Genomic DNA, 17,834 nt, shown 5'->3' on the forward strand with positions numbered 1-17,834 from the left:
ATTTTCACACCACCCTTCTAACTGAACCCTCTCTCTCTCTCTCTCCATGCCCGACGCACGCCAGAACTCACACTGACAGCAGAAACCTCGCGCGCCGAGGCAGTAACTACTACCACGGATGAGACAAACGGCGTGCCCTCTCGGGTAAACAGTCTCGTAGAGACGAAACCCTAGGAGAATGGAAAAAAAGGAAAAGAAAAGGAAAAGCAAGTAACAACACCACCAGCTTCCCACCCCATTCTCCATCCCCCGGTCTCTCTCATTCCCCGCGCCAGCAGCGCCCGTGCCCGCCCCGCCCTGGCTCGGTTGGGCATCGAGATCCTCGTAGCTCTTGATGCTGCGGCCCTGGACCGCTTCTCTGGGCATGCTGCCGCCGGCACCGTCGCGCCCCATTTCCCTCCGCCGCCTCCGCCGCCTTGGGCCAGAAATCCCATGCCCGCGCCACCACCGGACGGCATACGCATCAGCATGCCGGGTGGTCCGCCGCCCATGGACCCGGCGACTCCACCACCAGCAGCGGCAGCAAATTCATTCGGCCGTTGACAGAGCCCCCAAACTCGGCGATCGTAGGGTCCGCTCCGCGAATTGAATCGATTCCCTCCCTTCCTCATCACGCCGGGATTGTGCATCCCGCCCATGCTGTCCATACCGGCTGTCATGGCGCCGTTACCCATGTAGCCTGCACCTCCGGCTCCCATGCCGGCGCCGGCGCCCATAAAGGGATTGCCACCACCAGCACCAACACCGCCGGCGAAACCGGGCATACCGTTCATTCCGTTCTGGCCGAAATTCATCATGTTCTGCAGATTGAAGCCGCGAGGGGTGCCGGCGGGCATGTGGTTATTGGGCACTGGGAAGTGGCCGTTGGAGTTTGCGTCTGAGCGGGAGGGGGCGATGTGGGAGGGGTCTAGGACATAGGCGTTTACTAGTTGGAGCTGCGGGAAAGGAGCGTTAGCTGCTTGTTATTGTATTGGATGGGGAAAGGGGATGGGAAAGATTAGAGCTCACATCAGCTTTCACAGCTTGGAACCATTCTTCGTGTCTCTTTTCGACGTGTTTGCGCCAGAAGTGCTCGGCTTTGAAGAGCTTGGTGCATTCGGGCACCTTGCAGCGGAACTTGGATTCGTCTTCTTGCTTGACAAATTTGGCGAGTTCTTCCTCCAAAGCCTCTTCGACTGGCTTGCCACCGAGTTTTTTGAGATCGACGTACTCGGGCTCCAGGAGCTGCAGGATTTTGTCCTCGAAGGTTCTGACCCAGTTGAATGCCCGGAGCAATTGTTGATCGGTCTTGTTTTGGAATTTTGGTGGTCTTCTCTCTTCCGCTGTTTGGACATTGTCATCACCATTTTCCGCATTGTCCTTCTTCTTCACTGGAAAAGGCTGTCCCAGCGCGCTGGCCTTGGCTGCAGCTTTGGCAGTGCTGTTGAGACCCGCTCTCGGCCTCCGCAGATGACCACCTGGACATTTGCGAACAAGCTCGTGAACCGAGTCTGATTCGAAGACGCAGAAGAAGCAGAAGTTGAACACGCGACGTAGATATTCGACAATCAGGTCGAGCTTCTTCTTGGCAATGATAAGCTCTTCGTCATCCACCTCCTCATCGTAGGCGCCCTCGTCTTCCTCTCCTTCCTCCACCTCGTCCTCGAATTTTATCTCGTCGTCGTTGTCGACGAAGGCATTTTTCTTAGCTTTTGCAGGAGGCGCTGCAGGAGGTTGCAGGAAGCCTTTGTCCTGAAGGTACTCCACTCGTTGGTCGATTCTCGCCAACCCGCCTTCTGCTGCATTCGGGCTGAATTCTGCTTCCAGTTTTGTGGTTAGCCTTCTTGCGAGTTCCAGATCACGTTCTACTCTTTCCGGAGCGGAGAACAAATCCCAGAGTGCTTTCTTTCTTGGAGCGGTGGGAGGGTTGTGAACACCAACATGGCATGTGAAGTCGCCTCGCACTGGATCTGCAATGACCTTCTCATTGACAAGTTCGAGAGCTCTTTGGGCGGGGGTCTTGCCGGCATTGCCATTCGCAAGGACTTTGCTGGTGTCTTCTTCTTCCTCTTCGCCTTCTTCTTCTCTCCCATCTCCTCTTTCAGCTTCTTGCATGACCTCATCTTCTTCACCACCAGGATGCAGCATAATCCAGCCAATTCTGTGACACTTCTTTGTTGGATTCGGATCACTCAGCGAGAGCCATCTAAAGCCACCCTCTCCTTCACCAAGGTGCTCTTTGCAGAAGTCCTCGACCTTCTCGCGACTGACATTCGGCGCCAGGGTCTTGATAAGCAAAGCGGGCTGCTGAGCGGAATCATCCCTCAAATCTCCTCCACGAGCGGGGACGAGGTCCAACACGCCGAGGACTTCTCCAACCCCAGTAGCTTCACCTTCTTCCTTTTCGATGACGCCTCCAGCTCCATCACTATCGTTTTTGTAGATGCCTTCCAGAGTGAATTCATCGAAGAGACCGTTTTCGATGTCCTTCTCCCACTGCTCATACGGGCCTTTCCTGAATTCCATCAGACGCTGTCGGATAGGGTCACGTATTTCGGGGACATATCGCTCCTTGAACCATTCTTCACCTTTATGCTGCTGAACAAAGCTTCGTGCCATTCGGATTTGAAGGTCAATCTTGTACTGGTCGTATGCAGCCTGTATTTGGGCTCGTTCTTTCTCACGATCCTCTCGAGCTTCTCGCTCTCCCTTGACTCGATCTGAAGGTCTTCGGCCGCCATGTTTTGCACGCTCTTTCTCCTCCTTAATCTGGTTCTCCACTCTCCACCATTCAGCAAAGTAGTTGAAGCCTACCTGCATTTCCATTGTGAGAGGATTATTGAGGGGATTGTTTCGTACAAGTGGTTTTCCACCGTCTTGTCCGGGCACATAGCGGTCGATGTTGGCAGCTGTAGGTGATGGTGCTCGTCGACGGTCTTCTCGGTCTCTAGGTGCACCTGCTCGAGAGTCATTGTAATAGTCGTCTCTAGCGGAGCGGTCTCGGTCACCAGGCTGGTAACGATCAATTGCAATCGGGGATCGCGAACGATTTCGGGGTCCATTTCGACGTCGGTCATTCACTATAAGATTTACGGCCGTTAGTCCCTGTCAATATCCTAGAGTCTTATGAAGATAGGTGGGAATATAACAAATTGTGCCAAAGCGTCTGGGACAGGACAGTATTCTTGCGATATTCGGGGTGCCTGCAAAACAATCTAGGCTGTTCCTTTTCGTTCTTTCCTCGCATATATACTAGTAGCTGGGTAGGATGAGTAAATGCTTCACTTACGCGGTGATCTTCGACGATAGTTATCGTTGGATCGGCCATAACCCTCCTCATCTCTGCCGAATCTCGAGGTTGGCGCGTCCTCTGTAGGCGATCCGAACGTCTCGTAAGGATTCATATTTCCTGTGGCTGGTATGAACAGTAGAGATTGTTGGAAGGAATCATCGAGAGCCTTGCAGATGTGGCGCGTTATGTGATGGCTGTGTCGAGAATCTTGAGATGCCTAGATATTGGGCTATTTGAAGAAGATAAAGAGGTCAGATGAGGACTTGCAAAGAGTGCAGAAGGCATATTGGATAGCATTTCAGATGGGTTTGTAGTGAAAAGAGAATGAAGAGAGACGAGCCCAGCGCCAATGGCCTGAATTGAGCTCCTTCAGATCTTTGCGACAGCAGATAGCAGAATGATAAAGATGAAGTCAGGCACAGAATGCCGGTGTAGGGTGAAACAAGGTAGCTGTCAGAGCAGATGAGATGCTTGCGGGAGCTCGAAGAGTGCAAAAGGCCAAAAGGCCAGCGGAAGAAGAGAATGAGGTTGTCAACCTACAAGATCAGACGCTGGCGGTATCACCCAGGATGCTGTTGGCTCCTGTTCGTGATGAGAGCTGGTGGCTGCTCAGCGACCATGAATCCAGTGCCTGATGGGCAGCCGTTTGCGGGCGGTTTTGCGCTTCACTCAACCGCGGTACCGCGGCTCGCTTGTTGAATGCGGAGAAGGAGGAGACGCGCTTCAGGCTTCCGAACACATCCCTGGAGATCCCTGGAGCTTATGGAGATCAACCGAGATCAACCGCCATAATTAACATTTTGCCGATCCCCTTCACAGGCAGCAACATCGTCGCAGATACCACTGCACAGCTCACCTATGCTTGAATAATTGGTTCTCACAGCACATCGGAGGCCTCTTGATTAACCCCATTGACCTAGCCTTTGGAGGACCAGGGCTGGAAAGACGATACATGATGTCCTACATACCCTCACTCACGCTGCCCGATGCTATCTTCAAGACCCCGGCTGCGTCAATTCTCCTGCCTGTCGGGGCCGGCCTACTGGTGGGTTATTATGGCCGGGGAACAACACAGAAGACCTACATGGAGCTGAAGCAGCCACCTTACCGACCGCCACCTCAAGTTTTCGGACCGGTATGGACAATCCTCTACGGGCTCATGGGATACGGTGCCTACCGTGCGTGGAATGTTGGCCTGTCGTCGCTTGATCCACTCAAAGTGGAAGATACTAGGGTGGGAGCTACTTTGTACACAATCCAGCTGGGTTTGAACCTGCTCTGGATGCCGCTGTTCTTCTATATGAAGAGACCAGTCGAAGCTACAGCTGATATCTTCGCCCTAACCGGAACGGTTGGCTACCTGACATACGTCTGGTCGAAGGTTGATCCCATTGCTTCATATTGCCTGATGCCGTACGTGGCCTGGTTAGGCTTTGCGTCGTACCTGACAGTGGGCGTCAGCCATCTCAATGGCTGGAACCTGGCAGACAAGGAGAAGCCGAGGGCGCAGAAGGAGGGAGATACAAAGTTCGTCAACGAAGACCCTAAGGCACGGTGAGCCGCGGGGTTCAGACACTCGAGGACACTTGAGTTGGTCGTGCAGGAGACATTTCAACCACTGAGGTCGAATACATGGAAAATGCTCTACAACCTCTTTCTTGCCTCTTTGATGCATGCTTATGGTGGGCTGGGCATAACTTCCTTGGCTGGGTACTGGGTTATATGTATCAGTATTTGAAGTAATGAGGACACAGGGGCAACAAGTCTCAATCATGATCATCCTCGGTTGTGCCTGGACATCCATCCATGCCGCTATCCCCGTACCGGTACTTACACCAGAAACAGTAATGCCACCGTTCTCTCAAATACTGGACCAATTTCTGCAGCTTTTCGACACTGTCAAGCGCCTCGAACTCGTTCAGCTCGTCATCCTCCCCATCCAGATCGCGGTCAACCTCCTCCGTATCTTTCTTCCCCAATGCAACCCTATCCTCTTGATCCTCATCTGGATCCTCATACGTAGGAAGCCGTGACAATGACTGATGTAGATCGTAGCGCATGCGTTTATCCCTCTCAGCCAGCTCCCGTTGCTTGACGGCTCCTCGCCACAGCACATTGATTTTACCGAGAGGCTTTGTCGTCCTCTTCTTGCTCCCCACATCCCTGGCAGTCTTCCCTAGCCCTCCATCCTCTCCAGTCCCCTCTTCTTCTTCTCCTTCTTCAAGCCTCTGAGCCACCGCCTGCGCCCCGCGAATCAAGCCCTCCCTCCTCCTCTCCTCCCTCTCCAGCCTCCTTCTCTCCCTAAACTCCCCCTCCTCAACCTTAACCCTCTTCTCCCCCTCCACCCTCGCCTCCATCTCCTCCCTAACCTTCCTCTTTTTCTCCGCATCAGCACCAATCCCAGCTCTCCCCTCCCTCATCTCCACCCCCACCGGCTCCAACAACCCTGAACCACTGTCGCCATTCGCTTCTCCTGGCCTCCCCAAAGCATTACCGGCCTTATAGCCCAGCTTCGCCATCATCTTGAACCCCTTACTCTGCGGATCGAGCGTAGAGGTAGCGAGCGCCTCCTCTCTCTTCCGCGCCTCTTCCTGGGCGAGTTCGCGCCTGGATTTCGGGTGGGCGCGGAGTTCGGATTCGCGCTGTTTGCGCTTGAGGGATTGGGTGAGGGATTCCTTTTTCCTTGCGGTGGTGGTGGAGGAGGAGGAGAGGGGGGTTGTGTCGGTGAAGGTCATGCTGAGATAGTCGTCTTCTTCTTCCTGCTCTTCTGGTTTCGCGGATTCAGGGTTTGGGGGTTTAGATGGAGGGGAGAGGAAGGGGGAGGGCAGCGCCATGGTGGTGCTAAAGGGAGATGGAGGGGGGGGGTGTATGTGGAGAGAGTTGTAGGTAGCTTAGGAGACCTGTAGAAGGCGTGATGACAGTGTATGGGTAGGGGAGGGAGATCGAATGGGGAGGTATTCGCTACTCAATATAGTCATTGAACCTTATGTATGCCGTTGTTCACCCGAATCGATCACGCAAGGAGAGATTCTGGTTAACATGTTAGATAGTGGATACTTGTAGGCGATTTGATCTTCCAATGCCTTCTGGCTGTGATCACTATTCCATATAAGTATTATGCGCGACTGGGTATCATATCCTAAACGAGGTACAGTAACTATGCTTCATCCGTTGCCATGCCCGGTTGTCATGCATCTGCAGCAGCTTCGTCTACGCGCGCCTTCTTACCCAGTCCCATTTCCTCGGTCTCGTCCACGAAATCATCGGCTTTCCTCTTGCCACTATTGGTGGCACGCCCGTCGGTGGTTGTTTTGCTTGGAATCGACTTTTCGTCTGCTGCTGGTGACTTGGCCTTCTTTCGCTTGACCAACCCAGTCAGGTCTTTGGCGCTCAGGCTTGCTTGTTCTAACCGTTTCTTCTGCTCGTCTTTTGATTCACCCAAGATCTGACCTAGAATACCATTCAGCGGCGTCGACCCGTCCAACGTACCCGTGCCTTTCGGGTCGTTGATGGATACCGGTGGTTTTTTGAGCTCGACAAGCCTTAGTTGCATGTCTCCTATCATCTCTTTCACGTCCTCGATATCAAGCTTGAGCTTCTCTCTTTTGGGTGCCATCTCTTCCCCTTCTAGGGCCGCCAAGTCCTGCTCCTCTTTAACCACCCGTAGCTTGCAGCTCTCAATCGCTTTGTGCATCTGTGTGGCGGCTTCATCACGCGCCTCCTGATCCACTTTTGCTTCCCCTTCTGGATTGCCGTCCTTGTCCCGCTTTTGGGTCACTGATGAGAACTCGAGGGCCAGTGATAACTTGTAGTGACATTCTGCGAGCACGGGGCTTTCTCTAGGATATAATTCCTCTTTCAGAGCCAGGGCGCCTTTGAGGTCGACAACGGCGTTCGAGAACCGCTCGCCCTCCAGCGCAATTTCTGCTTGGAGGTCGTGGATGTCGGCTATTCGCTCTTTCACCGTTCTCTCTTCAGGAGGATCTTGGCTGGAAGCTATTGATCTGGCCTTGTCCGCAGCAGCTGATGCTTGATCTTGTAATTGTTGAAGTCTTGACTGGAAGAGAACTCTGGCTAGATCGAGGACTTCAAACGCATTCGCAAAATCGTCGTCGTCTTCTTCTTCTTCTGCTGCTCCTGCGCCATCGTCTCCTGTTGCACCATCGCCATCCTCATCCTCGTCTGAGTCGTCCCAGTTCTCATCACCTGTAAACTGAAACAACGGTTTCTCCACACCACTTTCGTCAGCCTCTTTTTCGTCCGCCGCCTCGTCGCCTGCCTTCTCTTCCACCAACGCGGCTACAACTTCTTCTGCTTGTCTCTGTTCTCCATCAGTAGGGGATAGAGCACCCGACTTCGCAGTGGCCGGATGGCCATTTGTGATCTTCTTTCCCTTCTTTTCCTGGACAGGCTTTGCACTGCCCAGTTTCGCACCAGCAGCCTCCCCACCGAGAACGTCACTATTTTTCACAGCGACAAAATACAAGCATTTCCCATAGCTGTAGAGGAGGTCGGCGTTTTCCACTGCCATCTCGCCATTGAGTTCAGCTTGCAATTCAGTGGCTTGTGAGTAGTATTCGGCAGCTGGAAGATAGTCTTTGATGGCGTATTTGGCGGTGGCTTGAGCAATGAGAGATGCCAGGCGATCTTTGTCACTGATCGATGGTAAGGGCGCGGTGGAATGAGGAGCGGGAGCTGCGGTGGCTGTTGTGTCGACAATGTTCGCCATCTGAGAATTGGTTGGAGAGGGACAATATATCAGAGGCCAATATCAGGGGGCAGACTGCACTTTCTTAAGAGTTGCGATTGAGTGTTTGCTGCATCTTCCGAGATGCGACAGGCAAAGACAGATCAAGCGTCATAGGGCTTACATATGTAACTAGCGTGACACGCCCCAACGCGTCTCCCCCAGAAGTGTGAATGCATTCAGACTCCCCCATTGCTCTTAAGTGACCGATTTATGGTCAAAATATTGGAGATCGAGTACATGAGCTGTCAATTAGCATCCTAACTTTATCTTCAACATGGGAGACCGAGACTCGGTAGAGACACCGCGAGCCCCCGCCCCCGCCCCTCTATTCAAAACTGCAAATACCGCACAAGATCCCATCCCATCCTCGTCCCCAGCATTCGCAACCCCTGCATACCCTATAGCTTCGCGCCCAGCAAGAGAGGCAGTTCGGCCCCCTCCCCCAGCATTCAAGAAGCCAACAACGCCTGCCGTCCTTCCAATTCTACTCCCGCCTGCGATACTGCGCCCATTAGCATTTCGCACAATCACAAAGAAGCACAATCTCACCATAACATCATCATCGCTGCAGCTGCTGGCTACTTTCATAGGGAGACATTGTGGGAGTGGATGGAGAGAAGAAGGTCTTGCAGAGCGAGTTCTGGACGAGGTTGCAAAAGCATGGAAGCGCAATGGGGGTGGTGTGATTCTGGCCGACACACCAGACAAGAAGCTAGTAGATACTCTGAGGCAATTGGAATTATGCATGAGCGGCGGAAGATTAGACGCAGGTCGTCTGTCGAGAAGTAATAGCGGGCTAGGAGGCAATGTACTGGACTCCCGAGCGGCTTTGTTGTCACGCGAGGACAGCCAGATCAGCCTCGGTCTTTCTGGCCTTGAAGTCGAAGACGACCTGCCGATGAACATCTCCGGTGATGAAAAGCCTTCGACAAAACAAGACGCCCGGCCCTATCTCAAAGTCATCAGCGCATTCACCCAACCGCGCCTGACATACTCCACAACCAAGAAGTCGCTCGAGATAGTCACCACACCACCCTCGCTCTTCCCACCACCATCTCATAAAACCGCTTTCTTTCGCAACCGCTATAATCTTATCCACCAGCGCCTCATGCGCAATGAGTCCTTTCAAACTCCCTCATTCTCAACCACCGCCAAAAGCAAGCCATCCCTCCAACGTTCGTCATCAACCATAACAACGGTGCAGCAAGCATACAAAATAACACCCATTGCCAATCTGCTAGGCCGCTCCGGCTCTTCCCATCTTCTACTAGGCCTGCTGGCGATCGCACCAACGACGGGCGAGTTAGCGCTGAGCGACCTGACAGGGTCAATAACGCTGGACTTATCCTTGGCTCGTCCAGTGCCGGAAGACGGAGCCTGGTTCGGTCCGGGCATGATTGTCCTCATAGAAGGCATGTACGAAGAGGATGGCTCAAACGCTGGGGGAGGTGTAGGCGGCATGATCGGAGGGCGCTTCTTCGGCAGCAGTATTGGCGGTCCTCCTGCAGAGCGACGAGACGTGACGTTAGGCACAAGTGGAAGCTCCAACCACGGTGGCCCATCGATTCTCTCAGCAGGAGCCGGGTTTGGATGGGTAGATTTCCTCGGCGTAGGAAGCGAACGAGCTCAGGGGAAAGCAATGAGAAGAATTCAGCAAAAGACCTTAGGGAGCCGCGGTAGCGACGACGACGACGAGTCTCGCAAAAGAACAAAAATCGCAGTGCTGGGCGAATGTCAACTTGACAGCCCACGGACGCTAGAAGCAATCCGGAAGATCCTCGCATCCTATGCAGCGGCAGACTCAGTGGAAGACAGTCCCCTATCAATTGTCTTCATGGGCAACTTCGTCTCAAAAGCGGTGTTAGCAGGCGCAGAGTCCGGAGCGGGAAGCATCGAATACAAGGAGCATTTCAACGCGCTTGCCTCTGTCCTCTCCGAATTTCCCTCAACACTGTCGAGCACAACCCTCATCTTCGTGCCTGGAGACAACGACCCATGGGCATCCGCTTTCTCAGCGGGAGCAGCAGCACCTCTACCCAGAGACAAAGTCCCCGACATCTTCACCCTGCGCGTGCGACGCGCGGTCAACACCGCGAATCTGGAGGCAGGCAAAGTCAACGGAACCGGCGAAGCGATCTGGACGAGCAATCCAGCCCGAATCAGCATTTTTGGACCAGTGGAAGACATCGTGCTGTTTCGAGACGACATGGCTGGACGCCTGAGAAGGAGCGCCATCACATTCGAGAAGCCGGATGAAGACGGAAACGACGAGGATGTCCAGATGGATAGTGATACGGTGGAGCCGGCCGCCACCACGGCCCCTTCAGGCTCCAGGCACAACCATCAGCATGGCCGCGAAGAGATGCACCTCGACCCGTCCATCCACGAAGCAGAATCCCATCTCCCCACAGACCCCCACCAAAACCCTCAGCAACACCAATCAAAACCCTCCCCGTCTGATGCCTCAGCCCGCAAGCTCATCAAGACCCTACTCGACCAGTCACATCTTTCTCCTTTCCCACTATCTTCGCGTCCCGTCCTGTGGGACTATGCTTCCGCTCTCCAGCTGTGCCCGTTGCCTACAGCGCTCGTGTTGGCTGATTCTGAAGTCGCTCCTTTCGCAATCACTTACGAAGGATGTCATGTGATGAATCCGGCGAGGGTGGTGGATGAATTGGGTTTTGAGGGCCGGAGAGGAGGGGTGGCGAGGTGGGTAGAGTATGATGTTAGGAAACGGAGGGGGGAGGTGAAGAATGTGAGATTCTGATTCGATTGCTTGCAAAGACGCGATGACTGAAATGGCCCGGCTAAAGTGCCGCTTCCTCGAACGTTAATAAGCTGTATGATTGGAGGTGTCAGCGGTACAATCCCATGCTTCTAAAATGATGATTATCGAGGCCCAGCCTTCCTCACTTGCTTTTGTGTACCTGCTCGGTCATCGCGCTGTCACCACATCTCCAATTTTGACGAACCTCCTCCCTCCAATCCTTCTATTCTCCGTACCAGTCGCGGGATCGAGGTGGATTCCAAACCACACCTTACCATCCCTCCTTCTGGTCTTCGCCAATGTGGTGAAAGGTTCTTGTCCCCTCTTGGCGCTCTGCTGGTCCACGCAGACCATTTGACATCGATGGCAAGGCCCCATGACTCTGAACTGGTTGCTCGGGTCCTCACCGATCTCGAGTGATGTCCACTGATCTTCTACATATGGGGATGCCCTCTGGCTAGGCTCCTGCGCAATGACAATATTGCCTCGGAACGAATCGGTTGGTACAGGCTTTGCATCTGGATCGCTAGCCTGAATATTCAGATTGAGATTGTCGACGCTGCTTTGCGAAATTAGCAGAATTGGGCTTTCGTTGGCCAGGAACGTGGTCTTGGGTAATGACATTGGTTTGGGGTCTGGAAAATATCCGGGCATTGATTGCGTCACTAGCTCTGATAGAGAACATGCAATTTGATCTGCGGCAGTGGGTTTCTGATGTCTTGCCAGCGTGCATGGAACTTCGAGCGCCGCCGTAAAAAAGTCTGCAATCTTCCTCGGAGTGAGGATCTGCACTTTCTGCCGTCCGCCACATACGATGGCTGATTGAATACTCGAGGCATTACACGTTTGCACGAGGATCTCGTTGTCAGTTTCCGAGTCAAGGCTAATCTCCAGAATCATATGCATGGAGGTGCCAATATTATGCTGCACCCTCAGTACGCGTCGATCGAGGTCAATGGATGGACGGATCATTGCCATTTTGGGGAGTTTCTTCTGGTTCAACACCACGCCCGTACCTTGGTGGATGAGACACCATTCTCGATCCCAAGCCAGCCCTTCGTCTCGAACTTGCCATGCTATCCCTGGAGGAATATTGAATGCAGCACAGCTTTTTATTGGGAATATAGAGAGATTCTGTACACGAAACGAGCTTGTGCCCGGTGTTGCTGGTGGCGTCAAGGGAGGCAACAGTGGTATGTGGCAACCTCGAACGAAGAATTCTTCAATGAAATCAATGAGCTTGTCTGCGTCTGTAAGGTTGCTCATAGCTCCAAAGCTCACGCGGATAACCCCAGTCGGCTTATCATTTAGGACGTCGTTGTCGTCTCCGCATTTTTGGCCAGCAGCAAAATTCGCTTTCAACTCTGAAGCTGACAAGTCAAGATGGGATGCGATACCGCCAGGGTTGCACAAACCGCCTGTCCGAAATTGGATGTCCTTGATAGACGCCAACTTCTCAACCTCAGTCTTCCCAATCCAGTTCCCTTCGGCATCTCGCAGATTGAAAGCAATCATTGGGCCATAGGAGTCTCCCTCGTCGGACGCTGACCGGCCATAAATATGGCACACCGCCGCTCCCGTAGCGTGCCTCAAAGAAGAGAGTCTGTTGTACACATGCTGCGCTAAAAATGAAGTATGTCGGGAAATGTTGTCCATGGATCCAAAAAGTCGAGAATGTGTTTTCAACGCCAATCCCAGGGCAGCGATGCTATGGAATGGAACAGTACCATCCTCAAGGCGGCCATGCAGGGATGATTGCTTGCTCGCGTGCCATTGATAATCTAGTGAGATAATCATATCAACTGTCCCTCCACCGAAAAATTTGCGATCCTGAAAAACACCTGCGCATTCTTTCCTTACTATTAAGGCGCCGAGATCAGGTAGGCCAAATATCTTGTAAAAACTTAAAGCTGTGAAATCAGGGGCATCAAGAGGGTTACTGAGATCCAAGGAAGCGGTAGGAAGCCGAGCAGCAGCATCATATAAAGAGAATATTTGTTGACCATGGAACTTCCGCAATTCATAAATGCGTGAACACCAACCTCGGGGTGGTCGATAACCTGATAAATTTGATTGCCCTGGATAACCAAAGAGCGCACGGAGCCTTTGAGAATGTGGCAGCTTAGCTGATGCGGTGAGCCATCGCTCAACACCATCATTGGAAAAGCATTCACTACCTAGCCTAGCCAATTCCCTCACACCAACCAGACTTGTATGTGAATCGACGTGATAGCCGTAAAAGAAACCCTCTACATGGTCTCCGAAGGCATCGGCGACTAGCTTGATGGCAGCAGTGGCGTTGGCAACAAAAACCACATCGAACAGACCAGGATCTGCATTCAAGAAGCGCAGAACCTCAATCCTTGTGTTGTCAATCCTCGCACTTGATAGTTGTGAAGATGAAGAGCCAGAGTGTGGGTTTCCGAATAGATTCGTGGTTAAGTCATGAGAAATGGCAGTAACCAATGATCTGGCATACAAGGTTGTCCCTGTATGATCGAGGTAGGTTATTCCTTGAGGTCACGGCATTAGTATCCCATTACAGAACTTGCCATGTTTATGCTCACCTTGAAGCATAGGATATTCCTCCCTTCGAATATCATCAACGTTAAGAAAGTAACCCGTAGATTGATCTACTTGTGCCACCGGCATCGGGCCGGTTGCATAAGGAGATAGATCGTTTCCGGCAATCATGTTGACACAGATGCTTTGTCCATTGTCTCGACCGACACAAAAACAGCAGCCGCAACGTCTCGCTTCAAATTGACACTGACACTTTTGGCTCGGCACGCAATCAGGAAGGTGTCAACCACAAAGCCTGATTCAACTTTGTGGCAAGATATTCAAACAAAAGTGGAAGGAAATTCTGGGAATGCAACATATATAGCGCCTGACTCAGGAACGGCCAGCATGATAGAGGATAAGAATCGACTCTCGAGTTCAAACAGCCGAGTTGACCGTGAAGACAGTGGTGCCCTACACGCCCTGGCTGGATATCTCTCTCTGTTCAAAGTGGCAACTTCGCCCTCGGTTGTGCAAGCCTCGACCGGAGAGAATCCAAGCATGAGCTGATTCAGCGGCTCGGCTGAAAGGTCCTCAGCTTGCCTCGAAAGTTTATCCAGTTCTGCATGATAAAATTCTGTTTCTGATATGGAAAATTGGGAGTTTTGATTTAAAATGCAAAGGTGTACGGAGTAGTTCAAAGAATCATAACACGACGTTTCGAGATAGGTCAAACCAGCACGATTAGTAGTCAAAACCCTTACCTGGTCTATTTATACAACATCTGGAGCTCAAAGACCCATTGCCTAATCAAGTTGTTCAGTTCGCCACCATTTTAGCCCTGCCGATTAAAAGAAGAGCTTGTACCGGGCCGTAAACTGTGTGTAATGAGATATATGATCCATTACGAAGTGAAATGGCTAACTTCATTCCTTTTGACAACACATGACGTTCATAGCTGGTGTGATAGAAGCAGCAAGGCTACATCCTTGTACAGATTACACATTGATTGCTGGTTTTCGGCTGTCTCCGAGCCCCGCCCATTCGGTACCAGCCAGACGCTTACTACTTGTTTTATTGACTGTTCCATTGGATATTTAGGCAAAGTCGAATTGAGGATGCTTCTTATCTCGTTCCAATGACAAGCATGCAAGACAAAGGCTCGTTGCCATGCCGCGGATTGACCGCCGCTGGCGTAACCTCCTTATCCTTACGCTGCTGATCTACCTCCTATACAATTACTTTCCCTCACCGCCCAAGTGGGAGAACAATCGCTCTGCAAACCGCCCGGCGCCAGCGCACGAGCAGAGCGAAAAGCCCAACTTCCTTTACCATTCACACTTCCGATCGGACCCGGATGTCCAATTCGAGGATCAATTAGACCAAGCTCTGCTGAAGATCGAGAGTCGGGCACTACCAGATGGCAAAGCATTTGCAAAGAACATCTGGCAGACAGGCCCCAAGGATGCAGATGAAAGAGACCATGACTGTAAACAGTGGAAGGAGCATAATCAGGGATGGGAGTATACTGTAAGCTGGCACGCCTACTATCTATCTAGAGATTGCTAGAATGTCATTCACAGGACTGACCTGCCAACAGTACTTCACTGACATAGAGGCTCCCGATTTTGTCGAGTCTCTTGCCAGCATCCCGTCTCTTGTTACTGTATACAAAAACTACCCACTTCCTATCCTGCGCGCGGATCTTCTTCGCTATCTGCTCCTGTGGTACTATGGCGGCTTCTACGCAGATATCGACATTCACCCTGTTCTACCCATCACCTCATGCACACCAATGAACCCTCTCTTCAACGAGCGCCAGCATAGAATCTCATTAGTTGTGGGCATTGAGATTGATGAACCTTACGCCTCCCCGACCATGAAAAAGCAGTGGCATTGGTCACGAACTTATGGATTTATTCAGTATTCCCTTTATGCCCCGCGTCGATTTAGTCCATTTCTGAGGAAGGCTATCGTACGTGTCATCGCGCATTCGATAAGACACAATCTCGCGAGTGCCGGGATTTTTCATGGGCCACGCTACTCGGAGGAGGATATATTAGAGGTGACTGGACCAGGCATGTTTACGGATGCAGTGCTAGATGTGCTATCAGAGTCACTACCGCCTAATCATGAGCTGATCACTAGATCTATGAAAGCTGACGAGAACATAGGAGAGCTGGGGAGGATTTCCGGGGAAGGAAGGGTGACATGGGCACCTTTCCACCATCTAAGAGAACCCTTGTGGATCGACGAATATGAGAGCGAAAGTCCAGATGCGCAGGATGGCGCTCGGAATATGGGTGGGCTGCTGGTGTTGCCCGTCAACGTATGGGGAAATGGGCAACGGCATTCTGGCGCTGAGATGTTTGATAGCAAAGCTGCCTGTCTCAATCATCGTTTTGGGAGGACTTGGAAGAAAGGGTGGTGGGAGTACCTATTTGGCTAAACTCGGTAACAGTTCAGAAATACGGAGTACCACTCTGTTTTCAAGATAGCTAATCAGCTAAGGCTAAGACCTTTTCCTGCGCCATAACAGGCTAGCATTTCTCAAAATGCAGTTGAGGTCAGGGCGAACCGCACCATGCTGGGCAGGCTTAGGGAGCAACAAGTCAATAATAAGTAGTATCTGCACCCCAAGGATCGACTTCTTTCGTCGTTTGCAGCTTTTCCTCAAATTACGGGGTACACGTGTTTGAACCCATGTTGAAGCTTGATTGTGTCACAGCTCATCCGCCACTAGTTCGTGATGCAGGTTGTTGATAGGCGTCACTGTGTCATGGTACATAGCTTCTGAAGCAGTGGGGCTACCAATCTTGGAAAGTTCTGTTTGCCTAGCCCAAGCTTCAAGTTTACCCCTTCCAACCCCCCTACCACCCCCCCTAGGCTTTCCCGCCCCTCTTCCCCAACGTAGTACGTAGTACTATGTCCTAACGGCACGGCATAGGATCATAGTTAGTTCTTCCAATTTCAGGGAGCATCACTGCGACTTGCATTTCGAAAACCCCATTGTATACGTTTGATTGTTCTTCTGTTGCCGTCCTGTGGTATCTTGACTACTAGCTTTGCGCGTACCTGGCTCAGAGCCGCCATCTTCTCTGAGCCTACCTCTGCAGGATCCCGCTCAAGTCAAACCCTGATCCCTTTAACCAACGCCCATCTAGCCCTCGTTGCGATTAATAGAACTGGGCTCCTCAAGCTCTACTACAGTTCAGGCATTAGACCACCGGCAAAATGTTGGGAGGCCTTCTTTTCGGTTTCTGGCGAATATGTGAGATCGTCACGCTGATTCCTGTGCTCGGCATGCTAGTAAGGCTGAAGACCGCTACCGCAATTGATTCATCGCTAACAGCTCCTCTCAGGCATATTTCGTCGACGGATTCAACGATCAACGTCAGCTTACCCCAAACTTTATCCTCGTGCTCTTCATTGTCTCTGTCCTCGCCTGCGCTTGGGCCATTGTAACCCTTTTCCGTCTCTCGTCTACCCGCCGCTCTGCCCACTTCGTTGCCTTCATCGACCTTGCTTTCGTTGGCGCTTTGATTGCGGGCGTCTACGAGCTGCGCGGTATCGCCAATGCCAGCTGCTCCGACTTTTCCGCCTCCACTGGTGAGATCTATGTGAACCTTGGGCCCTTCGGGTATTATGGACGACAGAGCAGCGAAGGTGCACAATTGAGCGCCAACGTCAACAGGAGTTGTGCCATGTTGAAGGCGAGCTGGGCGTTTGGCATCATGAACATTATTTTCTTCTTCATTACAAGCATTCTAGCCCTTTTGCTGAGGAGGCATGAGAGGGAGAGGGAGAGCAGGGAGAAAGTGGTTAGGAGAAGCCATCACGGAAGTAGGCGGGGCCATTCTACCAGTTCACATCGCAGACATAGCAGCAGCAGCCGCAGGTACTATGTCTAATTATTGAGCTGCGGTACTGGGTCGCAATTTGTTCTTCCAGCCAGCTTCTGTAACGCCAAAGGCTGAGCGAGCAGTTGCACGGCCTTGTCTTTGCCATGAGCTTTGCGTCGTGCAAATGGCAAGGTATGTCTTGATGGTCAAATTTGGGCAATGGATCCTGTTTGGAGAAGGAGCGAGGGAGCTCGGGAGACTTTTCATTTGGGCTATGTCAGCGCTTTCATCACGATTCTTATTGCAATTTTATTATCGCTCGAATCTCTCGGACAACTACTCCGTACAACGTAACTCTCCTAGACCTACAGGTGTCTTTCCCAGCCACGTGTCCGTTCTGAGCCACGTTGACAACCAGAAACAAGTTCTTGGTTCCCAGATGCCGCGCTCGTAACTAAATGTCTAGGAGGTGCAGGTAGCAGAAGCAGCGAGGCACAATCTTGTAACTTCGACATGCTATGCGGTAAAGTGACTAAACTCGCTCGATTGAGGTAGGATTATCGGTGCAATGAGATACATAAGCCAAGCTATATAAGGTGGGGGATTGCGTGCTTAGTAGCATGGCTATCTCTGACAGTGGGAGAACGGTAGAACGGTAGATCAAGGGGGCATACTCCGTACTCTAAACTCCACGATTTACCC

At 52.0% G+C, this 17,834-nt stretch overlaps 8 protein-coding genes across 8 annotated transcripts; 4 read left to right on the plus strand and 4 right to left on the minus strand.

Annotated features, from left to right (window-relative positions):
• Positions 1-170: 170 nt before the first annotated feature.
• Positions 171-3,383, minus strand: EPUS_00405 (uncharacterized protein; the record flags this gene model as incomplete). Its single annotated transcript, XM_007806061.1, has 3 exons — positions 171-935; positions 1,009-3,059; positions 3,269-3,383. The coding sequence occupies 3 exons, from the start codon at positions 3,381-3,383 to the stop codon at positions 171-173; spliced, it is 2,931 nt and encodes a 976-aa protein (XP_007804252.1).
• An 843-nt stretch (positions 3,384-4,226) lies between these two features.
• Positions 4,227-4,829, plus strand: EPUS_00406 (uncharacterized protein; the record flags this gene model as incomplete). Its single annotated transcript, XM_007806062.1, has 1 exon — positions 4,227-4,829. The coding sequence occupies one exon, from the start codon at positions 4,227-4,229 to the stop codon at positions 4,827-4,829; it is 603 nt and encodes a 200-aa protein (XP_007804253.1).
• Positions 4,830-5,037: 208 nt separating this feature from the next.
• On the minus strand, positions 5,038-6,105 carry EPUS_00407 (uncharacterized protein; the record flags this gene model as incomplete). The annotated part of the gene is made up of 1 exon (XM_007806063.1): positions 5,038-6,105. One exon carries the CDS (start codon positions 6,103-6,105, stop codon positions 5,038-5,040), a length of 1,068 nt encoding a protein of 355 aa, XP_007804254.1.
• Positions 6,106-6,458: 353 nt separating this feature from the next.
• EPUS_00408 (uncharacterized protein) lies at positions 6,459-8,000 on the minus strand (the record flags this gene model as incomplete). Its single annotated transcript, XM_007806064.1, has 1 exon — positions 6,459-8,000. The coding sequence occupies one exon, from the start codon at positions 7,998-8,000 to the stop codon at positions 6,459-6,461; it is 1,542 nt and encodes a 513-aa protein (XP_007804255.1).
• Positions 8,001-8,295: 295 nt separating this feature from the next.
• EPUS_00409 (uncharacterized protein) lies at positions 8,296-10,788 on the plus strand (the record flags this gene model as incomplete). Its single annotated transcript, XM_007806065.1, has 1 exon — positions 8,296-10,788. The coding sequence occupies one exon, from the start codon at positions 8,296-8,298 to the stop codon at positions 10,786-10,788; it is 2,493 nt and encodes an 830-aa protein (XP_007804256.1).
• A 168-nt stretch (positions 10,789-10,956) lies between these two features.
• Positions 10,957-13,482, minus strand: EPUS_00410 (uncharacterized protein; the record flags this gene model as incomplete). Its single annotated transcript, XM_007806066.1, has 2 exons — positions 10,957-13,301; positions 13,356-13,482. 2 exons carry the CDS (start codon positions 13,480-13,482, stop codon positions 10,957-10,959), a joined length of 2,472 nt encoding a protein of 823 aa, XP_007804257.1.
• Positions 13,483-14,460: 978 nt separating this feature from the next.
• EPUS_00411 (uncharacterized protein) lies at positions 14,461-15,739 on the plus strand (the record flags this gene model as incomplete). The annotated part of the gene is made up of 2 exons (XM_007806067.1): positions 14,461-14,820; positions 14,891-15,739. The coding sequence occupies 2 exons, from the start codon at positions 14,461-14,463 to the stop codon at positions 15,737-15,739; spliced, it is 1,209 nt and encodes a 402-aa protein (XP_007804258.1).
• A 785-nt stretch (positions 15,740-16,524) lies between these two features.
• Positions 16,525-17,201, plus strand: EPUS_00412 (uncharacterized protein; the record flags this gene model as incomplete). Its single annotated transcript, XM_007806068.1, has 2 exons — positions 16,525-16,599; positions 16,653-17,201. The coding sequence occupies 2 exons, from the start codon at positions 16,525-16,527 to the stop codon at positions 17,199-17,201; spliced, it is 624 nt and encodes a 207-aa protein (XP_007804259.1).
• Between the last annotated feature and the right edge of the window lie 633 nt (positions 17,202-17,834).

The sequence above is a fragment of the Endocarpon pusillum genome (assembly GCF_000464535.1).
Source record: "Endocarpon pusillum Z07020 unplaced genomic scaffold scaffold4993, whole genome shotgun sequence".
Classification (NCBI taxonomy): domain Eukaryota; kingdom Fungi; phylum Ascomycota; class Eurotiomycetes; order Verrucariales; family Verrucariaceae; genus Endocarpon; species Endocarpon pusillum.